This window comes from Rhopilema esculentum, chromosome 17, assembly GCF_057945365.1.
Source record: "Rhopilema esculentum isolate cy_ngs chromosome 17, ASM5794536v1, whole genome shotgun sequence".
NCBI classification, from domain to species: domain Eukaryota; kingdom Metazoa; phylum Cnidaria; class Scyphozoa; order Rhizostomeae; family Rhizostomatidae; genus Rhopilema; species Rhopilema esculentum.
In genome coordinates, this window is record NC_142831.1 from 2,097,224 (window position 1) to 2,123,910 (window position 26,687).

Here is a 26,687-nt window from a genome sequence, read left to right on the forward strand (position 1 = left end):
AATTTGGTTCACTGCCCTCCCGATTTTATGTACCTACTGTCTGTTTGTGAACATAGTAGAAATATCATTAATGAAAATCATTTCGAATACTTAATAAAAGTATCATAGAATTTTTGGAAGATATTTTATTCTATTCAAAATCCTATCAAGAATAACGAGACACACAGTACACACAACGGGCCTACTTACTTGTGTTTGTTTGACCGGGAAGCAAGTCTTTTTTAGGAATCCATCGATTCTGGCAGCCGAAAGCAGCACACGACACTACCATTTTTTTTATCAAAGTTCAATTATCATTCAATGTTAGCAACAGTGTATTAGATTAATTAGAAATTCAAGCGCGTATACGGTGATAGGGGTAGGCTATACTGTCCGCTGTGATTTCCCGCGTATTTTTTTGCCAACTTGTTGCTACCATTTTGGTTCCCCATAGTTCGCACGCGTCACGTGATAGACCACGCATTCTAGCGCTACTATTTCTATGGATGGGAACTACGAAGGGTCTGGGTCATGTTCAGGTTTTTCCTGGAAACAAAACTGCCTGAAAAGGAGGCTGATTTCCCATTAAGGCCTGACAGGGGGGTCCAGTGTGCTTGAGAGTGTTACATACCAAATGGCTACCAAATGGCTACCAAAAAATGGTCCGTTTTCGATAATAACTTAACTGCTCAGTTTAACTTGCGATTTATTATAGATAATGAACAAGATTTTATCTTTCCCGAAACAACAACAGTCAATTGCAAAAAAATTTGTCAAAAAAAACCAGGCGGCATAAAGAAATGGATGCTACCAAGGACATAATTTCGGTTTTTATGCCACCATTTGAGGGTTATTGTCAAAAAATACTATCATTTGAGGGTATTTTTTCTAAAATTCTAGCGTTGACCCTCTTTGACCCTGGCTGGAGGATCCTGTTAGGCTATAATGGAAGTATCCCCCGGGATTGGAACACTGAGATCTGCGACGACGTCACTAAATGGGATAGATTTTCAAAGCTGAAATCACATGAAGACATGGCCGAAAGAAGCATCAAGGAAGGCAAGCTACATTTCTTTCAATAAAACACAAATCCAAGCCTAGAAGTTTCCAGCATGTTTATAATTTTCATGATTTGATACTTATAGTCTGGATAGATTAATCGATGATAACATAATAAGTTAATAAGGTGCAAGGATTGAAATTTTTGATAGCAGTTGATTAATACTGGACTGGAGATGTATGGAAATTAGATTCGATTTCAAACGTACACAAACTTAAGTTCAGGCTGTCTGCTGTTAATTTTTTTGAAAATCTGAGGCTGGATTGTTCTTAATTTGTTTTTAAATTGATACGCAGTACAGCTGCTAGCTAGGAAGGTTTTTAGGCCTCCTTTGCCAACTAAATGCGCGAGACAACCTTTATTTGTTGACAGATTTGAATATTCCCTGGAAAATCACCCACACATGGCTAAAAATCCTCATTTTTTAGATAAAACGTTGCTCAATATGTCATTTTACAGTAAGTCAGCCTTGGCTTGTTCTTGCTTTGTTCTTAACTTTTGAACAAATTTGAGGCTCATGTTCTTATAAATTGTTCTTTTAAAAGAAGAGTGTAATGTAACCCATGTTTTCAAACACTCAACATCAAATATCAATACTGGGGACAATTTGCCACTGCAGGAGATTCCTTTAAGCCATCTGTTTCCCTTGACCTCATCTCCTGGCAGGCTTTACAATTTAGATTTTCATGATGAGGATGAAGCAACATTATTTGGTTATCGAAAGTTATCAGTTATGTTGGAGTTTTGATTATTAGGTTTGCAAATGCTACACAGTTGTGTGTTTGATCTGTTAATAGAAACAAATGAGATAATTGAAGGCATTATGTCCCATCAGTCAACCCTTCAAGTAAACAATTTTGTGATTAATTTTGATTTTTGAGAAATTTTCTTGCATTGTTGATTGGATATTGGAGCAATAGCTTACTTTAAGATGCATAGTCCATCTATGGTGCTGATGACAATCAATATTCATATTTTCCATGTATGATAATATTCCATATTGATTTTTCAAATTGTCCGTTTCTACTTCTTTTTGTTTACATCATCTGGATTTGTTTACATATTTTCACAACAGATGATGGTGAAAATATCGTTCTGGAGAAGTTTTCAACAATTCAAATAGCAGAAAATGCTCTGGCCAACATAGATATACGCAATGGTGCTGTAGCAATTGGCAATAATGCAAAAATTATCATCAAGCAAGGTAAACTCAAGCATTTTCTTGCCAGTACATAGTTTAATAGTTGTATTGAAAAGCAACCTTTTTAACACACATTCAACATATTTAATACATTTTTCAAAATTTGTCTAACACTGGTCAGAGAATAAAATCCAAAAACATTATCACTTTCTGAATTGATTTATTAGATAGTTTTGTAAGGTATTTTCTAAACGCATTCAGTTGTAATGAGCTTGTCTTTATGCTTCAAAAGTTCGCTCCAAATGTTTGGATGCTGCTAATGAGGAAATTGACTATACCAAGGTTTTAAATTTCTTTATAACAGACAAATTACTCTCCAATTTGAAATGTTTACTGAAAACTGCCAAAAATTACTCTTGAAGTCTTTTGAAACAAGTAAATTTGCCATAGATTTCTTTGAATAATCTATAGGCTACAAGAATAAATCTGAAACAGTGGTAAATTTATTAATGATTGCATTACTAATCTGTTTCAGAGTGTGTGATGCCATATTGCCAGACCTATGCACATCTAAGTGTGTATATCATAATTATTCCAAAACCTTTTTCTTGTCTAATGCAACCATCAGATGAGAAAGCTGTCGTCAGATGAGAAAACTACAAATGAAATACCCACCAATTTTTGCTAATTTCAGGTTATCAGAATGTCAAATTTACCATAAATTGCAAACTCTTACATGGTTTTTTTAAAATACATGGTACTTTATGTTTTGATTTAACACATTAACTTATTTGAAAATATTTGATATCCATGAAAACTATTCTAAACATTTCCTTGTTATTTGGCTATTTTCTGCCAATTGGACTCAGCTTCAAGAATCTACGAAACCCTGCCCAGACATGATCAGGGCCATGTGACACCATCCTTACCCTTCTGATGTGTTAAGTTTAATCGTGATCATCAATTGAGTCCTTTTGTGAATCTTTCAGATAACAATGGGGCCTGTACCCAAGACATCTACGGGATATTTTTTTTTTACAATTTTTATTATTTTGTTTATGTGCAGGGCCCTTCCTGGTTTTCAAAATGATGGGGCCTTTGGCCATAGCCCCCCTTGTATCCCACCTAAAAATGTCACTGTGTAGGGGTACTGTGTAATTTCATGATAATTCCAATTGCAAAAAGGGTGCTATTAGTTTTCGTCCATCAATTGGAAACGTTGGTGAACTAAGGATACATCACTTTCTAGTGTTTGGGCAAGGAAATAAGTTAATTTAAAGTTAGACTAGAAGTGCAGCTTAATTTTTTCATCTGAGGTGAATAAAAATCTTAAACAGGCATAAATCAACTAGAGGTAGCTAAGTGATATTTTGTGCTCAAGAATCAAACTTGCTATAGTGTTTAAAGTCCTTGGTTGTTGTGATAGTGCACACAGAAAGTGTCTTTTGTAAACCACTTTTATTACAAAAAATCTCATTTTTATTTTTAGTTGTTGTTATTCACTTTGTTTTGTGTATGTTTTTATCACTGTTTTTCTGATATCAGCAAGAGCTTCTAGATGGGGAAAGTAGAGTGTTATGAAGGGCCGGATCTAAGGTTTCAGCAAGGGGGGGTTGGGGGAATATATTCCTTACGGTGGAAGCAATTCCCAAGAGGATGAAGCCAAAGCGGGGGATGCAGGCTTATTTCTTTACTGTAGTTTTTTTCTTTTCAGAAAGTATTGATGCACCACAGCATTTGGTGGAAAGTGCAAAGTCTATGATGAAGGGCCGGATCTAGGGTTTCAACAAGGGGGGGGGGGGGTAGGGGAATATATTCCTTTTGGTGGAAGCAATTCCCAAAAGGGTGAAGCCAAGGCAAGGGATGCGGATGTTTTATGAAAGGTTTATCTCTTTACTGTAGTTGTTTTCTTTTCAGAAAGTATTGATGCACCACGAAACATCTGGTGGAAAGTGCAAAGTCCTGTTTCCTCTTTCTCAGGAAGAACAAGAGAAATAGAATTGTTGCATAAAATGTTGACCAAAGATGGTTGCAACAACAATACTGTTTCATTACAGCCATTTGTGGTTATTGTCGGATTAGGTGGAATTGGAAAAACTGAGCTAGTAAAGATGTATTCGCATTTGAGAGGACCAAATTATTTCGCAAACAATGTGATATGGATAACATCGGATGATCAAATGTCACTGTCAAACTCATTCGTAAACTTAGCTCAATATCTAGGGTTTAAGGTTAGCGGTCAATCTTTATCTGTCACAGTGGCAAACGTATATGATTATTTTAAAAAAAGAAAAGCTTTATTTATTTTTGACAATGCAGAAACTTTAGAAGATATACGTCCATTTCTTCCTCAAGTCAGTCCAATAGAAATGAAGCCTTGTATCTTAATAACGTCGCGTAATCAAGAATGGGGAAATGACGCAGGCAAACTTATGCTGGATGTGCTTGAAGAGTATGAGGCTGTTTCTATGGTAATGAGTTCCCTCCAAACTGTGATTGAAATTACCACTGAAGAAGCTAAACAGCTTGCAGGGGAGTTGCAGAGTTTGCCACTAGCTCTTCAACAAGCTGTAGCATACATTAAAAAGTTCAACAAGCGGAGAAGATTTACTGTTCATGATTATATCAAAGCCTTCCAAGCAAAGACAAAAGATGTTCTTGGTTTCAAAATCCAAGGCAGCGACTACACAAAAACTGTACTTGTGACTTGGGAGATGTCCTTTGACAAGATTAGAGAAGGCGAATCCAGCTCACTCGCTTCGCGTTTGATTGGCATTATGGCCTACCTACATGCAGACGATATTCCTTTTGATATGTTTTTAGAGTTGACTTCTGGTGATAAAGATTTGCTATGGGACAGCTTTGATGTCTTGCTGCAATATTCATTGATAAAATCATCTACGAGGCAGGAAAAGGGCAGCGAGGAAGTTCAAACACTCTTTCACATTCATCGTCTTGTAAGTGAATTATAGTGACTGATATATGCATTCTTTTATCTTGAGTAAAGTAGAAATGTAACGTTTTTTTTGTTACCTTCTTTCTCATACTTGAATATCGTCATCGCTATGATTGTTCGTTATTAGAACGTTACTGATGAATAGTGCTAAAGATATTCAGCATTTTTTGCATAGGAGATGTTTTTTGTCTTCAACTAAGGCTTTCTTGCACAATATGTTATGATGGATTATAATTCTGTCTTCCATGTAGCAGTTACGGTTATCAGGTATTTATTGTTTTGTTTAAGGAGATTGAAAATTTGTGTATAAGAAATTTTGAGTGATGTTCTAGTTTCTGACACTCACTTCGGCCGTTAAACGTCATTTGCTTGTTGTTAAAAAGGCCCAGGCGACCCATTTTCATAAAAGAAAATTAGTTGATATGACGTCATTTCTTCCCCAAATGTGCAACCTTTGCATATTTTGCGAAAGAATGGAGGACAGCTTTCTGAATAATGTTGCAGCTATGTAAAAAAAGCAAAACCTTATTTGCAAGAGATGATTCAAAATGTTTATGTGGATTAACCTCATTTTCTGCTCACGAAAATTCCGATATCTAACAGATCCAAAACATTTAAGGGGGCTTAGTATGGATCTTGCCTGAATATTACTGCTACATAGAGATATAAATGCCCATGTGGAGCCTGAAATGCGATAGATTTCGCTTGATTGGGGGAGAGGGGCTGCAGCTCGCCAAGCCCTTTTGTTTCCTACGCCAAGACCTAGAGGCATATTGTTTAGATGAAGACTGGATCAATGCTTCGTAGTATTTGTAATTGCCTTTATTGATAGTAGTATTTGTAATTTACATGACATTTTTTAAAATATAGATGTGGTCGTTGCAACGTTTTCTTCAAAAAATTGGTGATCAGACATTTTTCGGTGTAAAGTCTGATTATTCTTTTGCTGGAGGATATATTTTCTCGCAGATAACGAGTAGTGCCTGTTCTGTGAAAACCTATTCAAACGTATCAAGTCTTGCTTTTCACACGGCCATTCTCCTTGTGTAATCTCATCGTTTCAATGGAAAGCTGCTTTACTAACTAACTCTTTAGTTGCTTGCTAATTCCTTGCTTCAAATGCATATTTTGTTTCTCTCTAATAGGTCCAGAAAGTGGTTCAGCTAACACTTGAATCTACTGATGTAGAGAAAAACATCGAGAATTCATTACGTTTGATACAGGAGTTGGTACTTGGTGGATATAGCAATTATAAGAATGATGAACTTTACAAATATCATGCTATGCAGTTATGGAGGCACGGGAGGGAAAAAGAGCCACTGAGAAATAAATTTTGTTTTTTACCTGTAAAGGTTTCTGATGCACTTCTATATCAAGGCAGATATTTTGAGAGTCTTGACTATGTATGCGAGGAATATTCTTATTTGGAGGAGAATTTAGGCCCCGGTCATCATGCAACTCTGGCCCTGGTTTTCAATAAAGCCCGGTATGCTATTGTTTTTTAATTTGCTCAATGCCAAACTTCGATGCAGTTTGAGTGAATTCAGCTATATGTTAAATTTTAGCCTTTTTGAATGGAACTTTGTCATATAGAACTTTATCAAACTATATCTAATAATGTGAAAAAATATCATGTTGTCAAGGGTTGTAGATATTTAATTGGAGACATCGTGTTCTATTCTAAAGTTGTTGAAGAGAAATGTATACACGAAAGTCGAAGGAGTAATGGATTTTTGTTCTTCTTTGACCTTTTTTAAAAAATGTTTAGAACTAAAAAGATTACTGTAACAAAATTTCAAACTTTTTCAGTATCTTTTAATTCAATATGAATATATTACGTTAATGTATCATATTTTTCCAACATGTAAGATCACTACATTGCATTGGGAAACATAGAGAGGCATTGCCAGTCTACAACGAAGCGATCACTAGATACACATCAACAATAGGAGAATTACATTGTGATACACTAGCAGCAAAGATCGATCTTGGATTTCTTCATATCGATCTAGAGGAGCCCGAGGTATCTTGTTTTCTGAAAAGTGCTTGTTCAGTTAGGCTTAGACTGACGATAATTTTTCTAATATATGCAATAATATCTAAATGCTTTGAATGCTTGTGAGAAATAGCTTTTAACGAGAGGCTTTCAAATTGAGTTCTGGTGTACTTCAAAGTAATACATTTGTTCACATGTTAGTGTTTGTTTGCAATGATGCAAATATAATTTAAACCAATTATCTATGCGATGATTCACGCATATGTGGGAAGATTTGCTTTGTCATTCTTTATATACTAGATAGAGATTTGATACTTTATTGAGTATTTCTCCGTCGTATCGAGCGTCAAGTTATTTTCTTCTTGATGCTATTGACACTATGTTGTCAATAATGTGACCTGATTACCATGCTCAAGATTTATAACGAAGGTCCATTGCGATTAGGCGCCGATATGACATTTAAAAAGAAGCCTTGATTTCTTACTACCAGTATCAGAAAATGGTTAATTAAGTATATCTATTCTTCTCATGCTGTTACCATCTAGCCTAACGCTCATTATTTTTTACGAAATAAACGATTTCTGCTGAAGTGTATCTTCTCGGCACCAGAATCTACTGTCTCCTACATTTTAAAGCCATCTATCTTAAAGAAAAAGGAGGACACATTCTCGTGTACTGTCAGCTTTTTATGATTGCCGAATCAGGCTCAGCTAGGAAATGCTTTACCTCCACGATATGTGAGTTGAAATTAAACCACAATTGTTCTTGTTATATTCAGATTGCCTTGAGTATATTTCAAGATGTTTATGAAAAGAAGCTACAGTTGGAAAACGCGAAAATTGTCTGCACCGATGGAATTGAACTCTACAAATATCGAGATGTCTACACCGCCCTTTATGGTATCGGTCATGCATTACAACTCTTAGAGCGGTATGAAGAGGCAGAGAAGCTCTATGCCAAATTTTATGAGCAGCGTAGGATTACCGACGGAGAAGACCATCCAAGGCGTCTTCATGCTGGCAATAAGTTGGCCGAAGTTCTTATCAAGCAAAAGAGACACAGTGAAGCGCAGAACCTACTGAAGGATATCTACGAAAGGCAGTTGTCAAAACTAGACGATACACATCCACATTGTATGTCGACATTGGCAAATATTGTTGAGTGCATGAAAATCAACGAAGAATTCGAGGAAGCTGCCATTATACTAAATGATCTGTATCTTAAAAGATGTAAAGTACTTGGTGCTGATCACAAAGATACTTTGAAAATTTCAAATATGATGAAGAAATTGAAGACGGTTGGTGAATCTAATTAAATTGGCAGGCATATTGCTTGCACTAAAGTTTTTTTTCGAAAGATTTTGATACTTATTATTGTCATAAAATATTGCTTAATGTAATGCGTAATGTAACGTAAACTATGTTTAATGTAATCGTCATTGGGTAACTATGTATTTCCATGCTCCCTGTCACATCGCCTTGTAGTATGTTTGTTTATAAAACGTTACGAGAATATGAAAATAGATATGAGAAAATATTATCGTCAAATAATTCAATTAAACTTTGGCTTGAATGAACTCCTATTATTGGTAGGAATAAACCCCTTACAAATATGACGTGTTCTTCCATAAAAAAACTGTTACAAGTACTGCCAAAATGGAAAATACATTGATTTTTAGTTAGCTTACTCAGCAATATATGATTTTTTAAAGAACAGTCATTCCGATGAATTTGATTTGGCCTTAGTAAATTGACTTGAACATTTTATCGAACATGGTTGATTTTCTTTAATTTGATATTGAATTATGTTAAGCTTAAAGAATGCAGCCATTGAGTGAAAGAATTAAATCGATAATAAGAATGATAAAGGAGATTATGAAACGTCATGAAAGGTACTTTCTTGGTATTCTTCAATGAGAAACTGCTGTAAGTACTGCAATTTCATGCAAAATGTTGTAAAGTTTGAAGAATGCAGTCTTGAAGTAGCTAGATAATCTAAGTTAATCCTAAAACCAGTCTTTTCACTTTTTATCGCAATACTGCCTCCCTTTTCAATGTAATTGCAGTTTACCCATGCAGTAAAAGAATTAGATTCGATAATAAAAGGACATGGGATATTATGAAACGTCATGAAAGGTACTTTCTTGGTATTAAAGTTTACGTATATCCATCGAGAGATTTGCAGTAGGTATTTTTTAGTCATTAACATGGCTAGAGGGTTAATGCTCCGTTTTATCGTTGATGGTGTGTATTTCTTTCTTTGAGTATGTATTTATAGCAAGTTGCCGTTTTAACATCTATCATTTTAACGGATGTAGACTTACGACTTATAGAATGTTTATTTTTTAGACTTAAAAGAGTGTTTTAAATCACTGAATATGACTTTTTTCGAATCATTAATTTTATCAAAAGAACAAAATTTATTGAAAATTTGAAAAGCTTGAAAATTCATGAAAGTTTTTTCAATTGATTGGAAGAATAATTCTTAATGTAACCATTGAAAAAAAGGCTTGCTCTTTGCTTGATTTGGAGATGTTCTCGCTGAAAAATTCGGTTATTGAATTGCAAATATATTGGTAGTGATCAAGTTAAGAAGAATTCCTCGTTACATATATTCAATTCAGAACAATTTTTTATAATTCGCTTCAGAACATGAAAACAAAACTTTTTAGGTTGTTTATGAGTTAATTTAGTTTCCTCAGTTTTAATATTGATATACTTTTTGTACTTTTAAAGTATTCAATTCCCTGTTTCCTTGTTTCTAATATTTTATTTAAAGCATTGTATAACAATAAGGTTACCTTATTCAATGCTATCTAATTTCAACTTTAGAGAACATTATCTTGTCCGTTATGGTTCTCTATTTTGAATTACAAAATAGTTTATAAATATATCTATTTAAGTTGTCTTCTCTATATTCGACTCTACGCAAATGATTGTATGGATGGTACTGATTGAACAACGACACCAGTCACGTGCTCGCGTTTTTCTGGTTGGCCTATTTCGATCCACAACTAGGTGCATATTTTCCATCGTGTTCTTTTTCAACCTTATTCTGAAATTTTATGATATGAGGCCTTTCAGACGAAAGAGCTTTAAGTATGTTGTAAAATATTTGCTTTTTTCAAGCCATTTTCAAATTTAATTATTCTAAAAATTGTTCACACATTTGTGTTGTGCAATGCATTTTGTGGAATTTTTTTGTCACTCAAGAAATGAAAGAATTATCTTTAATTTTCTAAATGCCAGCTATTATATTTATTTTAAATATATATCCATAAATATATTTATAGCTTTTAAAGAAGTAATCGCGTTCCTACTTACCAAAAAAAGTTCCGCTGTTTATGAATTTACGTGCCAGTGTGATTCTGGCTACGTAGGACGCACAACGCAAAGATTGGGGGATAGGATAAAACAACATATTCCTTCCAACATAAGAAACAAATCGTCCCTCAAAGAAACCAGCCTTTCCGGCCTTGTGGGTCCACAAACACTATTAGAACAAATGATTCTGCCATCGGTCAACATCTTTTAGATAACCCAGATTGTGCCAAGCTATATAATGACGACGTGTTTCAAATAATTGGCAGAGCTCGGTCATCTTTCTATCTAACAGTTTTGAATCGATGTACAAACAAAAGAAAAAGCCGTCATTGTGTAGACAGAAGGGACTCCAGTGGTAATTTTTCTTTAGGAACACGGGAATGATTGGACAACCATATCGGTCTCGTGCTTGCGTTTTTTTGATTGGCCTATTTCGATCCACAACTGTGTACATATTTTTCATCGCGTTCTTTCGGAGCCTTATTCTGAAAAAGCTCTAAGGCCAATATGTTATTAAATTTTTGCTTTTTTCAAAGCCATTTCTAAGTTCTGCCCTGCCAAAAAACTGTTAAAATATATATAAAAATTATCTGTGTACCGGTCTGTCATGAAGTGCTTGATGCCGTGTTCGCAGAGCTGTAAACGCTTTTAGTGCATGCAACAGGACAGTTGCTCCTCCATGTCAAAACTTCTTTAGAATAGCTATTTTGTACATAAAAACAGGGGCAGCAGAAAGTGAAGACAAATTGCTATTAACTTAAAATTATGGAACCTGTGTGTCCCTTATTAGTCGAATTTCTTAGAGGCCTACCTCTTAGAAAACAGCAACATTCAATTAAGAGCAGCAGACATATATAACAGTATAAGTACATTAGTATATTCGATGGGGGGGGGGGGCTTTTTGAGGGGTGCGGGGGATAATTCGAGGATTTACCCGGTATCACTTATAAAAAGCCGTCCTCACCTTCAATTACTTGCACTTACCTTTATGAGGGAATTACATTTGTTTCCCGCTTTGGAAATAAAAGTGACAGAAGACCAGAGTTGCAGAGATGCAGCATCACAAACCAGAAAATGGAGACATTCTTATTGAAAAATTCGTCTAGCTAGAAGAGGAGGACATTTTTAAGGTGCAGAATTTATCTGTACATCATGCTAAGAAGTAAATAATTCTTTTACATAGCTCAATCTGTTATTTCAATGTCAGCTAAAAAACTTATGCAAAACTGACATCTTGGTTGTAGGGCAGTTGAGGGGCTCAACCTACTGCCCACTTATGATGTCACGTATAGATCGAAACTGCAGAAAAGTAATTCAGCATGGAAATGAGATCATAATGAATCCGAGATCGTATCAAAAGGTCACTTTTACTTACAGCTTCATTCAAAGGTCACGAGAAGAAAATCCGTAACGTTTTTGAACAAAAAAACCTTGTAAGAGAGAACTTTATAAGATGAAAGACCTTGGGATTGTAGAGAATTGGACATGTGAAGGTGTATCAGTCTGGCTAGAGAGTCAGGATTTAGGCGAGTACTGCGAGCTTTTATCAAAAATTCACAAAATTGATGGCAAGGCACTTCTGTCTCTGACCGAAGAAGATCTAAGAACACCACCTGTTTGCATAAGCATTCTAGGAGATGTAAAGAGGCTTATCCGAGCTATTGAAGGGCTAAAACGGGAAAAGAATCCACTAGATTCTGCGAGTAGTACATCAGATTGCTCTGTTGGCTCTGATGATAGCAACTGCAAGAAGAGTGCTCATCCAGCTGCCAGGAATAGATCTTCTCGTGAAAGCTCGTATTCGTCTGTTTCGAAAAAGAAAAAATACCGAAATAAAAAGGAAGATAAATCATTTGATCGTCTAGATTCTTTTTCACACGATGAAGAGGACAATAAAGGTGAAGTTTACGACAATGACGAGGATATGTCGGAGATATCAAGAACGATGATCAGTGTTGCCTACCTTTGGTCGTCCCTTCTTTTTACCTCCTTTATTATGACATTAGCACACGACCGCGTTCCTGATATGAAAACATACCCTCCATTGCCAGACATAGTCCTTGACAATATCCCATTCATTCCTTGGGCCTTTGAAATGTGCGAGGTTTGTGCTTGTGCTCTTGGCCTCATGTGGTTGCTCGTGCTTATTTTCCACAAGCATCGTCTCATCCTTATTCGAAGGATGTGTGCTTTATCTGGAACAATCTTCCTTCTGCGGGCATTTACCATGTATGTGACATCAATGAGTGTGCCAGGAGTCCATCTGGATTGTAATTCAGCAGTAAGTGTCTTAATTATGCTAGACTGCACAGTCATTGACATGTATTGACATTATCCTTTGCAGGCAGGCCGCGCCAATTGGGAAGGCTCTTTTCGAATGTTGGAGGAGAGCTACAGATTGCAATCCTAAATAGCTCTCCTTGAAATTAATTTCTCCTTTGTTTCTTTTCATATTTATCTACAAACAGCTCAGCTGAAAATTATTAGGAGATACTAGGAGAGCTGTTTAATGCTCTCTTGCTTAGAGTTTTATGGCCAAGCATGCTATGCTGTTTGTAAAAAAGGCATGCATTTCAAAATCCAAAGTATGCTATCTTTTCCAAAAAAAACATCAAAATGTGAATTTATAAAAACTATTGATAAAAAAGTTTATCAATACCATCTATATTAGAATCATCTCTAGATACATTATCGATATCATCATGAGTTATATAGTCCTCAGAGCCATCTCTAAATAAAACTGGTTACTCATTGTTGACACTTTTTTAAAACTTATATTTGATATTTTTCATGAGCCTTGTAATAAAGTTTCTTAAATTTTTGGACATCCTAGTATTAACTTCTTATAAACAAGTTTCTTATAATGTGTAAATAAAAGGGTGTTTTGCACATGGAAAACAGGCTTGTAATGACTAGATGGGAAATGTGGCTGCCAGAAATGACCTTATGAAATGTTTTGAGCCATGCCAGGCTCTGCATCTGGCTTAAAGCAAGCTTTGCAAATAAAGATCAAAGAATGCATTCTGAGAACAATTCTGCTTTGATTATAATCAAGCTGAGAAATGGATTCACATTCTACTTAGAGACATAGAAGTTAGAAATAAGTCAAAGAATTTCCAATAACCCTAATCAAGAAGAGCATTAGATCAAGGGGGGGGGGGGGGGCTCGATAGAACCCTTGGCAAATATCAATTACCTTATATTACCTTATATACAATTATCAATTACTTTAATGTGCAAACTAAATTTTTAAAATTGAACTAGATCATGTTTTTTCAACCAACATAAGTCTTTCAATCAAGAAAAGCTAACACCTTATTTCTTGCGGATCATTGTGAGTTTTGCTCTTTGTTACATGGTCAAATCTTGAACCATACTGTGATTATGTATGTTCTACTGATGTATAATCTATGAACAATTGTTTTATCAGCTAAGCAAGGTTTTTTTCTAATGTTTGTCAATAAAATAAAAATTTTACTACATTTTAGGTTTATGGAAACTTCCAAGCCCGTTTTAAGAGAGCTTTAGAAATATTCTTTGGAATGGGAATGGCTCTAAGTGGAGTCAGAACATGTGGGGATTACATGTTTAGTGGTCACACATCGGTTGTGACTTTACTGAACTTTTTAATAACAGAATGTAGGTGTACTTCTTATCTATGGAAAGTTATGGAAATGTACTTAGTTTTTGCTTAATGTTCTGAATTATTGTCTTATACTTTGCCTTTTATAATTAGAGCCTTCTACAACACATTGTTAGTCATTTGATTTTGTTAAATGTTATGCCATCTTGTTATTTGTACTTCAATTTAAAAAATATTGTATAGTTTCTATCTTATCGTAAATTTAAATTTAATATTATCCAGACCTAAACATGTACCTTTTTTAACTGTTTTTGATAAACAATGAATGATTGAATGAATGAATAATCAAATAGATGGATAAATGAATGAATAAGTGAATGAATGAATGAATGAATGAATGAATGAATGAATGAATGAATGAATGAATAACTGAATGAATGAAAAAATAAATGAACAAATGCATAGATTAATGAACCAAGAATTTATTTTTAAATAAATTGGCAGATTGATTCAACTTTAGCCGCTCTGACTTTGTTAATTGAAAAGGTACAATGAAATCTGGTTTTTAAAATATCAAATTTTTTTAATAGTTGTGTAACGAAACTCTTTTTCAAAAGACTGATTATTGATAGTATAAATTTAACAAAAAATGATAAGAACCTTTTTCTTTTTCAGATACCCCAAGACGCTGGTATTTTATACACACATTCTGTTGGCTTTTAAATGCATTTGCCATATTTTTTATCCTTGCAGCTCATGAGCATTATACAATCGATGTAGTGATTGCCTTTTATATATCATCACGTTTATTCCTTTATTATCACACATTGGCATGTTCCTCGATCTTCAATAGGTCTGAATTGAAGCGCACTCGCATTTGGTTTCCCCTCTTTTGGTTTTTTGAAAGTAGTAGTAAAGGAAGAATACCAAATGAGTTTGAATGGCCATTCAGCCTGGAATCATTTAAGAAGTTGATCACATCAAAAGGCAATTCAAATGATGGTAAATTGGATTAAACATGCTGTTTAGAGCTTCAAGTGAATACTTTTTTGTATCCAATAATTATGAAATAAGAATTAATGTTAGTTACCTATTTCTAATCTTTGAAAAAGCAGATTGTTTTCTTTATCTTGTATCTTTCATTATTATGTGATCAAAGTTTGAACAAAAGCTTGTTAGCAATCATTATCAATTCAGTTCTTGGTGTTTTTCAGTAGCTTCTATTTAGCTATCAATGGTACAATTTTTTCTAGAAAATGTTTCATAGGTAGCACTTGGAGAAATCTTTTTCTTGCAACACCTTTTTGCAAGGTTTTTATATTCTTTGAAAAGAATTGTTGCTTAAGATTTTACTGTAGCAATTCTAAGTTATGAGATGATGATAATAAGGCTTATTTCAGAGCTTTATGATTTTTGAGTCACTTAAAACTAGTATTGATGGCGAGGGAAAGTAAAATCAACAATTTTATTGTTAAAGTTCATATTTTTCATATTTAAAGTATATAGAAGAAAGTAGCGGTGACTTTTTATAGAAGAATAGAACGATGGATGTCATTTGTTGATTGATTTGATTTGATTTGATTTTATCTGATTCTATCTGATTTTATCTGATTTTATCTGATTTTATCTGATTTTATCTGATTTTATCTGATTTTATCTGATATTTCCATAATTTTTAAAACACAACAGTTTCAAAAAGTTTTATCGACAAATTAGTTTCGTTTTGTTATTTAAAATACATATTCAGATATCATTTTATTTCAGTTAATTGACCTTGCGCATGCGAAAATTTACAATTATTTTCGGTGTGACAAACTTTCGGACAATTCTAAATTTTGTACAAATATTTTTTCGGACAAATCTTTGTCCAAAAGATTGTCACACGAAAATTTTTGCACGTAATATTCTCTGAGTACCATGGCCGAGTAAGCTCGAAAGTAAGCTATCAAAAGTAAATAAAAATATATTTATAAGCCCTGGTGCCCTGGTTAAGCCTGATTTACACGAGAGGAATTTTTTCTTGCGAAGCGAATTTTTCGCCACCAATGCGCGAATAATATGCGCAGAAGTAGAGATTAGAAAATTCGCAGTGAAAAATTTTAAACCATTCCTACTTTTTCGCTGCGAAATTTTTCGCCTTGTAAAATAAACCAATCAGAACAGCTTTGGAAGACACCTGACTTCTGTTTTGGTTTCAGAAGATCTACGTTATTCCGCATTCTTTTTCTCAAACACTCTCACCTCTAAAACGTCAATAAAATAGGTTGGTAATTATTCGTTTCCTGTTCCTTGTACACAATCCATGTATGTGGATTCATATCAGATTAATATTCAAACATTTGAAGTTCAAATTGACGAAAACTGGCTTGAAAGTTTCATCAAGTTTCGATGGCGACCTTTGAAAGTATTTGAAGAGGTTATCCTGGTCTTATAAATGTAAACGTAAATCTCTCTTACCGAAAGATGGAATTCCCCCTTCTGAAGACGTCCTGAATAAATTTTTCTAATCCAGTATCGCTTTTTGCTGTTTTGCTCGCTTTTTGATAATTTAAAATTTAAAGCTTGCTGATAAGAGCACTCTTCGGACAGTCGCTATAATCTTTTGTAATACTCGCAGCGAATTCGCGTAAAAATTTCGCCAGTGTAAATTGAACTTCGAATTCGAGAGAAAAATTCGCAGCTAAAAAATTCGTGGCGAAAAATTCGCTTCGCGCGAAAAAATCGTCTCGTGTAAATCAGGCGTTATATGTTCCTTGAAGAAATTGTGGATTTGATTAGTGATAGAGTAAATATTTAGTGGAATTCGCCGATCTTAAGACTTGATTGTTTGCTTTCATAATGTTTCCACCCTGTGCTGTGAAAACTTTTTTATGATTGTCATGTTCTTTGGTGAGCCATTATATTCTTGATGATCCTGAAAACATTTAGCAAAATTAGATTTTGAAAAGAATTGACGCTGTATTTTGCTTTCCACGTTTATAAGAAGACTCATCAGTGGAAAATTCAGTTTTTGAACCTAAAATTTATAATCGGCCTGCAACATTTGCTTCAGTATTGTCGAATATCATCTGGAGGGAAATTTTAATCTAAGCTATGCAAGTTGATATGAAATGTCCTTTGAATATTGTTGGACTGAGACTTGATTTATGATTCGACCAAGGATGTGTAAAAGTTTAGATATGTTCTTGTTTTTGATTCTAAAAATGTTGAAATATCGATTCACACTTTTTGTATATGATTGATTCGCGTTTATGATTGATAATTATATCTTCTCTACTCTGAAGAAAAACACGAAGAAAGACAATCTGATATGAACTGCAATTTTGAAACATTACTTTCGTACAATGCTTGAAGCATGATATTGCAAGAGAATTGAAACACATAAATTATTAAGGCTGTGTTTAAAAAATGTGATTTACAGTAAATAGCTTACTTGTCACTGGACCAGAAGCTCCTTTGGAATATGCTGGATCCTCATACTGATTAGAATAGCGAATACAAAGACAAATCTAAAATGGTGTAGATCGCTATTTTAACAGGTCCGCAGATGTTTCTCCATTCAATGCCAGGCTCCTTCTGATATCAATGTTTCTTGTTTCAAAGACTGTAGTCATACTGAGATGACAAATATAACTAATACAGTGTTAATAATTTATTTGCATGTTTGCGCATTTAAACTGATTTCTCTTTGAATTGCAATTTGCATAACTATTTTCACGGGCGGATCCCTCTTCAATTCAAAGTGAAACATTGGAACGGAAGCAAATCTCCTGACAGAAATGTCTTGAGCATCGCGAGCATTTCAAAACAGAAACGTTGACCAGTGTTACTGTTTGCGGCTGCAAAAGCCCTGCCTGCACGACATAGAGAACATAGAGAATTACAATCATAGCATCGGTTTCGCGGAGCGCAGCTTTCCTATCGTAAAGATATTTCAATAGCTTTAACCCGGTTTAAGCCATTGGTTTCCCCGAAGGGAAGAGAGAGAAATTGTACCAAGTCTCGTATTTTCTTTGAATACAAGCTTGATCTAAACATCTTACACTATTGTATTTGAGAGAAAAGCTACCTTGCTTTCCAGAATTTTAAAAGTCAGTGATTATAAAAAAAGGTAGAAAATTTGTGCTCAAACCAAACACAACAAGAGGGATGAATTTGAAACTTTGATGTGAATACCATAACGCTTCTAGATCTCAAACCATATGCAGCTTTGTGAACACGACATAGAAAACTCTGCAACAAAGAGCCTATCATTATTCTTTAATCAATATCATTATTCATTAATCAATATTAAGAATTGCTTTTTTTACTTTTTAACTCATTGAGAACATACTTGAGTCTTCTACCTGTTATTCGGGCGTCATTAAGCTCTGCTTGCAATCCATCTACGTCTTCAAAACATTGATTTCTACAACTGTTTAAGAAGTCTGTTTATAATTCTAACAATCATTTAGATAAGAATCGTACAAATATTCGTTATCTTGATGTAATACAAATTTTCTTGAATTATTGAAAATAAATATACTTGTCAATTGTCAATAATATTTATCGTATGTTTGTTTCACAGCATTTGAAAAAAAAATTATGTAAATAGCAGACCAATTCCGCCACAATTTGGCAGCGGCAGGTGATATTGCTTAAATATCATAAAGCCAAAAGCAATCATCGTCATTATCACCAATTTTCTTAGCAAGATAATAATTTTTAGAGGTTTTTATTCTGTGACATAATCTTGCAATAGATGAAAATGCAATGAATTAATATTTTATGATATTATTTGCCAAAATAAAAAGCAAGAATAGCTTATTTTCCTTCTCTTCCCTGTTTCACGAATGATCGCACTTCAAATAAAAAATTATTTTCCCTGCTATAATTATCTTAGCTTTCTTTAAAGTTTGTCACGGTACCATTCATTTACAGATGTAAAGATTTTGTGTTGATCAATATGTGATGCTTGGCTATAATATTCAACACTCTTGCTCATTAAAAACTATTTCATTCCAAAACTGGGTATATATTTTCCATGCTATCAAAAGTTTCTTACATGTTTCTTAAATTTCTTAGGTAATGAATTTTTTGATGCAAGTTAAATGGGTGAGTGTTTCCAAGTTAAATGAAATATTTCACTCACATTCAGAGATAAACTAAGAAAGTGATCAAGGAATTGTTTTTTCTTAGAATGACTAACTCTGTTGAGGTCTGTAAACAGTATGGCTCATTGAACTTCATCAATGTCAAGTCGAGACAAATATTTAAATGGAAACTTCTTGTATGTGCAATTTGCTGAGAATGAATGCAAACTGCATGCCAAGAGTTCGGAAAATTAAAACTGCAAATTATTAAAGTTTCTTAGCTTTTTTTAAATTTGGGCAGGGTTGTTTCTCAACTTTCGAAAAATTGAGCCTACCGTTTCTTACAAACTGTTTCTAATAAAAAAATTAGCGTACTCTGAGGAGAGTCAAAAGGAAACTCTTTAGGTATCCAGTAAATTGTTTGCTTATTCAAAGACCTTTTAAATCCGCATACTGCTAAAAAATTTAAAATAATGTTACGTAAAGTTTCTATGCTACGATAATATGCCAATAATTTTCGTCTTAAAGGCCCCTGAAAGGATAAAATTTTGCAAAAGCTTTTTGTTCATTTTCGTGAAAAAATGGTGAATAAGCATAAAAACCATAAGTTTGCTCATTGATGAAAATAATTATTTTATGCAAGGCAAAAAATAGAGAAGTTTCACCTTTTTATACATTTATTATTTTGAGAAGCTGAAAAGCAGAAAACGGCATCGAGATCAGTCATCGATTTCAACTTCTATTTCCAACATTAATACTTTTTACTGCCAATCACTTTTGAAAGAATAGGGAAAGTTTCTTAAGGGGGGAGGGGGGGGGCAAAAATGAGATTGGGAACTATGAATTTATCTATCCTTTACGAGAAAGAATAATTGGATGATCACATCGCTTATATTTTACTCCGAAATTCCAATCTATGTTATTCCTAATCATTAAAATTTTTTCTTAATTGATAAAAGAATATATAAATTTGCATCTGACTGTATAACTCATAAAGCACACATTCTTGAGATTCTTTTAACTCCTTCCATTACTTACTGGAAATAAAGGGGTTGAAATTCTATATCATATCAGAAGGTTCTAGCCTTTTGTCAATGATTCATTTATTATTACAAAGTAAGCTTAGGAATAGCACTCTCTCTATAAATTCTTGATGTTTCAAGTGCAAGACGTTTCTTAGAGGTTTCTTTATTTTGTAAAAAATGCTTTAGTATGACACCCTATACCTTTCTGAGCCATTTTGAAACTTTGCAGTATTAAATCTTATAACATAAATATTCTGATTGAATCATAGTATCACAAAACAAGAGAAAGCGTCATGGGTATTTTATTCCAATCCAATGTTGAGTGGTGCTGCTGCTATTGGCAGTGCACCTAAATGCTTCGTTTCTGAATAAATAGAGTCCAAAATTATCTTCGCTATATATAGATCCGTTCCTTGCTTGCTGAAAGTGAACACCCAAGTTCGAATTAAGGTGAAGATGTTCTCCCTCACGTTGCCAAAAATCAACTAATTGCTCCGTAGCGCTGTACCCTCTGACGTTTACAAGCTCTACAAGCTTAGGTGATGCATTTATGTAACAGCAAAGTGGATCAAATGCAGAAAGTTTGAATCTGATGTAATCTTGATAATCAACACCAAAAACATCGAAGCTGCATGTGGCTCTCCAGTGAGTTGATCTTGACTTGATTTTCTCGATCCTTGTCTTGCTGAGTCTAAAAAATATTTGGAAAGATATGTATTGATTGTTTGATTGTCATTGCGTTCGTTGGACCTAGAGCAAAACTAGAATTGGAAGTCACTGAAATAATAGATCACACGAATCCATTAGATAACGCTGTTCCCTCTCGCTACTGTGAGCAGAAATCTGCAGGTGCAAACCCACTGTTCAGATCTCTTAGCAGAAAGAAAAGTGTATGAAATTAAGGTTAGGGTCCAATAGGGCCTTGGTACCAGGAAAAAAGCTATAAATAAAGATAACAGCTGCTTTTTCAAGTCTTGTACACATGTTGGGTTAGCTATGAATAGTTCCATGAACATTGTATAAAACAATTGCAAAAGTTCCTTTGAAAAACGTTAAAACGATAGTATATAAAACCACATACTCTTTGGTAGATCGTTTTACTTTCCATTTATTAGTATTAAGATTTGAATGTGAACTGGGTTTGTTTATCACTCACTATTAGACTCTTCAGAGCTAAGGGCACTGAAAGACCTAAATTAAGATCCTTTGAAGGTTACGTAATTATTAAAGATAAGCCAATAATGCTTGCATCTGCTAGGTACAAACTTGCACGACAGATGTTGCGCTCGATCAAGTACACAAAATTGGAAAAGTCACAGTTAACCACATATTCTTTACTTCTAGAGCTAGATCAAAACACATCACTGCTCGTCATGACCTTAAAAGCTCGTTTTCTCCTAACTTTCATGTTCTTTTGCCCCCTACTTTCAAACCTAGCCCTAACCAGAATGCCTTGTTTTAATATCAATTTTATGCATAAAATGCAGTGCTAATCTCAAGTTGAGATCCTTATAATTTCTAAAGGCCATATTCAAGATGAGGTCAAAATTTTGGTTGTATTAGCCCCTTTCTGTTGTGCCTGTAGCCAGAGAGAGAATCGATTCTATTTCATATAACATGCTGTGTCTGCCATAAGAAACCTTTTCATACGAGAGATTTGAAAAACCTGAAACATACAAATATAGTTCATTGCCCAAAATATCTATGATATTTATAAGGGCAAAAGTTTCCATATTATCATCGGATCGAATTGTTGTTTTTATCAATTTTAGTATTACTAGTGTGAATGCTAGGATTTTTAAAATATTTTTTCTTGACAAGACAATTTGAACGTTTGGCTGTATGCTTCATAAGTTGCAAAAGTGCAATTTTGGTAAATAAATGGTAATTTTACCCGGGGGAAAGGCCTCCAAAATGTTAGGAAAGTAGAAAATGAAGTCTCCTGATAAGAGTGACTCGGCGCCTATAAAATACTACTTCGAAAGTTACTTTTTCTTAAAGTTTTTTATTTCAGTATGTTTTTAACTTTAGAGATTCCTTTCATGCATTAAAGGTTTTAATGACAGTAAAAAACTTAACTTTATGAAAACTATATTTGTTAACAGATTGACTAAATGCAAAACTTGATTTTACATTGATCTTGCAAGGTTTATAATACCAGGGTCGATGGTCAGCATTTTTTGTATCAAAGTTTTGCAAAAACGTACCAAAGTTTGGAGTGTAGGATTGTATTGATCTGATGGCCCTCTAATTTAGTATATCAAATTTTCTATTTTCAAACCAAAATGCTCATTATTTTATGATTCTGCTTTTTCTTGTCTACTGCTTCCGCTGTTGTTTCATATGAAGTCGAATCATTGTTGGTAACTAAACAGAAAGTTCTGCTTTTACTTGCCTGCATACATACATGCCAATCTCAGAATTGACATTTACTTTTCACATTAACACTAAATTGAAGTAAAAGTACTAAAAACGATACAATCATATCACGTCTACCTGTGGCTTTCAACGTTTGGAAAAACCCTTTAGCGCCTCCCCTTCGTCTTCGTCTAGAATGTACAAAACGTGTTTCCTTGCGCAACAGTTTCATAAAAATTTAAAACATACAACAGTAAGAAGACTTAACCTGTAATTGTCCCTGTTTGGAAAGTCTTCCATGTACGGAAAATCAATGTTGAATGGCTTGTCTTTGAATAATTCGTTTTTACCCAAAGAAAATGATTCGATCAGGGTCCATACTGAGTTTGGTTCTGATGTGAAATCGCAGTAAACGTTGAATTCAACTCCGTCATCATCTGATATTCTGTATATCCCATTGACCATTGCAGAATCATATCGCCAATCAAGACAGGAATATCTCCCTATAATGAAAAATGGTATTTAAATATAGTAGCAACTTTCAAGCGATGCCCATAAATCGACGTTGCGTTGATGTACAAGTTGTTTTGATATTGTATAATTAATCTAATGTATTCTAACGCCTATTTTAGCAAACAAATATCTGTAACAGAGTAATGCAACTTGGCAGAAAAGCTTATCAAATTGAGTGCTGCTTAGGAAAAATCTCGGCTTATCTGGCAAGGCTTGCGAAAAGATCAGGCTTGAGTGTTATTTTAAAAAACACTATAAGTAGATTTGTCATACTTTTTCTCTTCCAGATTATCAAATTTGTCTTGTTTTGCGGAACTTCACTTTCATTCTTACAAATATAGAACGTGTTTTTTATGATGTCCTTCACAACAAAATTGCACTTGGCATCTATACTGCAAAGGTGAAATGGTTTCTGGACCAGCTCCGTCATTTCTTCTCCAGGGTTATGAATCATTTCAAAAGTCGATGAGCGTTGATTGTCCAGAGACATGTCGCTAACAGCGATTTGGAAAAGTACTGTCAATTGTACCAACAAAGATTTTTGTATTCTGAACATTTCTGCAAAACAAATAGGAACACATTTTTTAAATAAAATCTTTGCAAAATGAACTTGCAAAATGAGTTTTAAATTCTGGGGACTACATTGTAAATCGTAAAATTTAATTTATGCATAAAAATCATGCATTTAGATCTCGCGAATTCTTGAAGGATGGTTTCAAAAAAGAGAATTTGGCATTTAAGATTGATATTTACATTTTTGCTCTTAGAAAAAACATGATTCATAGCCTAACAAGAACTGCAATTTTATAACCTTACTTTCCCGCAAGCAATGCTTAAAGCACGATACTGCAAAGGACTTGAAACGCATAATGTTTAAAGGCTATATTTAAAAAAGGTGATTTACAGTAAATAGCTTACTTGTTACTGGTTTAGAAGCTCCTTTTGAATATGCTGGCTCCTTATCCTGTTTAGAATTGCAAATACAAAGACAAATCTAAAGTAGTTAGGATTGCCTTTTAAACAGGTCAGCAGCTGTTTCTCGATTCAATGCCAGGCTCCTTCTGGTATCATTGTTTGGGTTCTTGTTTCAAAGACTGTAGTCATTGGGAGGTGACAAATATAACTAAGACAGTGCTTGATCATTCATTTGTATGTTTGCGCATTCCAACTGATTTCTGTTCGAATTGCTATTTGCATAACTGCTTCATAGATTAAGGCCTCGTTTACACGAGCAAGGATTGGCTACAACCCGCCATAAAAGTTTAACCCTTAAAAGTTTAAATCTTGCCCGGGCTCGTGTAAATGGAGCCTAAGCTTAAAACTCTCTATGAAAAAACATTAAATAACAGCAGCTAAAAAGGAATGGTAAGAAAGTGTATTTAAGTAAAATTGTGAAACCGAGAAATGATACCGACTTTAAGATCAAGTAAGTGGCTAGCCTTTTTAAATAAGCGTTTAAGAACCAAACAGCCCTTATTCTTGTAGATGCTCTACTAATTAGTTGATCTATATTATATGGTATTATATATCATCAAACAACACACAAAGGTTTGAATGTCTACGGTCAGCATATGAAAGATGTCTGCAAAGGCTACAGTCACAGCAACAGCTTTTCGGAACGCAGTTTTCCTTCTGTGGTTAAGGACATGTTAAAAGCTTTAATTTGCGCCATTGTTTTCTCAATATTCATCATAAGTTTGTTTTGCAGCGTTTGAAACGAAAATGATGAATATACAGACCAATACCGCCACATTTTGGCAACGAAAGTCGATATTGCTTAAGAGGCATAAAGCCAAAAGTGATCATCTTGATTATTATCAACTTTCTTGGCGAGATAGTAATTTTTAGAGGTTAATATTTGTTCCAGGTTACCAAACAAAAACCGTTAGCAAATAAGAGTAAGATGGTCCTCAGAATATTTTACCAAACATCAATCATAGTACTGAAGGTGGCGTTCTCTCATCATTTGGACCATTTATTTTTGGGCTGTCGGTGCGCCAATCGCAAAGACGGCCATAATAAAGACCCAACCGTTTTTGAGGGGGTTGAGAAGAAGAACAATGGTCTTCTTCCGCCGACTAGCACCACCTTGTTCATGCAAAAATTGCAAGCCATATTGCCATTAACTAATGCACGAAGAAAAGAAAGATGAATTTAACATGCCTACAAACACCTAAAATACCTAGATATGGGTAGGGTGGGCAGGGTTGCAAAGGAAAACCTTTCCTCTCTACGTCTAACTTCAGGTTATCTTGTGGCGTGTGAGAATAAAACTATACCAAGACAAAGTTTATATACCCAAGGCCAATGCCCACTTGCACGCTTGTTGCTTTAGCCGTATAAAAGACTTACCCGTATAAAAGTGAAGCTTACTCGAGCACTGCTACAATAAACACAAACTCCACAATCGTGCAATCTGTGTCCGGAACAAAAGCCCAAGGGGCACCTAAACGACGTACCCTGTCACATATTAAACGTGATTAAATTTCATTAAATCAAGCTTTTTTAATAATGTGAAGCAATAGGTGATAATTAGAGGTGATAATGCAATGAACTAATATTTTATGATATCGTTTGCCAAGGTAAAAAGCAAGAATAGCTTACTTCTCTTCTCTTCCCCGATTCATTAATGACTAACCCAAATAAAGGGGTCTATGCCCTGCTATAATCATCTTAGCTTTATTTACATGTTGTCTCGGCACGATTCATTTGCAGATAAAAACATTTTGTGATGACAAATATGTCCTGAGGAAATTGGTTAAGAAATTCAATTGCATATGTGAATAGAATTTTGTCTTGTTTTCTTATAATTGAGGCAAAAAAATATTTAAATGTGATGCTTGTCTATAACATACAATACTTTTTGTTAGAGCCTACGTTGTTAGAAGCTGAAAACTTGTTAATTTAGAAACAATAGATACGATCTAAGAGCTCAAGCAACTTAGTTTTAAGCTAATTGCCCTTCACAATTTATCACCTGCATAGAAGGTAACTTTTTCATCAAACCAAAAGAAATGTAGATGAAAAGAGATTGCAGCTTGAAAATGTTGATTGCCATCAAATAATTAGACACTATAAACTAAGATTTGGAGGCAGCTATCCTTAGGAAGCTGTTTAGAAAAATAGTCATCAATATTAAAAGTCAAATTGCATCGAGCAAGGAAAACAACTTAAAATGAAAACATGCTGAAGCTTGACATTAAACTTAATTTGATCATAAGTATTTAAAGCACATTTGGAAAATAAAAAACAAACGATTCAAATTATAAAGATTCTCAATATCTTTCAAAATAGTGCAAAAACATTAAATGAGCTTGAAATGTCTTACAACGAAAACTGTTTATTTAATCAAAATATCATTTGCAATCTTCGATTTGCCCCAAGTTAAAATTAAAGAGTCAACTTGTATGTTAGATTTATTCAAAGGTTTAGCAATTAAATTTACATAGATTTTGAAAAGTCCCCATAAAATAAATAACTGTATGACACAAAATTATTTTAAGAAAAGAAAATAACATTTTAGACAAAAGATATTTCCTGAATATCATTTTTCGCTTCGTTGCTAAACATTTAGAGAGGAAAACCCAGTTCTTATTTGTTTTTCTGCTATAAATTCAAGCGATAGGTTTCAATTCAAATTTTTTCAAAGCCTTATGTTGATACCTAACAAAATATTTAACA

General features: G+C 34.1%; 3 protein-coding genes across 3 annotated transcripts; 2 read left to right on the top strand and 1 right to left on the bottom strand.

The window, feature by feature from the left end:
• The first annotated feature begins 613 nt into the window (after window positions 1-613).
• On the top strand, window positions 614-9,513 carry LOC135693708 (uncharacterized). The gene is made up of 6 exons (XM_065212293.2): window positions 614-1,038; window positions 2,115-2,243; window positions 4,098-5,137; window positions 6,282-6,622; window positions 7,006-7,159; window positions 7,911-9,513. Exons 1-6 carry the CDS (start codon window positions 780-782, stop codon window positions 8,445-8,447), a joined length of 2,460 nt encoding a protein of 819 aa, XP_065068365.2. The 5' UTR covers window positions 614-779; the 3' UTR covers window positions 8,448-9,513.
• A 2,300-nt stretch (window positions 9,514-11,813) lies between these two features.
• Window positions 11,814-15,208, top strand: LOC135693784 (sphingomyelin synthase-related protein 1). Its single transcript, XM_065212392.2, has 3 exons — window positions 11,814-12,736; window positions 13,944-14,094; window positions 14,714-15,208. The coding sequence occupies exons 1-3, from the start codon at window positions 11,909-11,911 to the stop codon at window positions 15,052-15,054; spliced, it is 1,320 nt and encodes a 439-aa protein (XP_065068464.2). The 5' UTR covers window positions 11,814-11,908; the 3' UTR covers window positions 15,055-15,208.
• A 4,190-nt stretch (window positions 15,209-19,398) lies between these two features.
• LOC135693880 (uncharacterized) lies at window positions 19,399-23,977 on the bottom strand. Its single transcript, XM_065212494.2, has 4 exons — window positions 23,925-23,977; window positions 23,280-23,564; window positions 22,762-22,996; window positions 19,399-20,826 (listed from the first exon to the last, which is right to left on the bottom strand). Exons 2-4 carry the CDS (start codon window positions 23,560-23,562, stop codon window positions 20,427-20,429), a joined length of 918 nt encoding a protein of 305 aa, XP_065068566.2. The 5' UTR covers window positions 23,563-23,564; window positions 23,925-23,977; the 3' UTR covers window positions 19,399-20,426.
• Window positions 23,978-26,687: the final 2,710 nt, after the last annotated feature.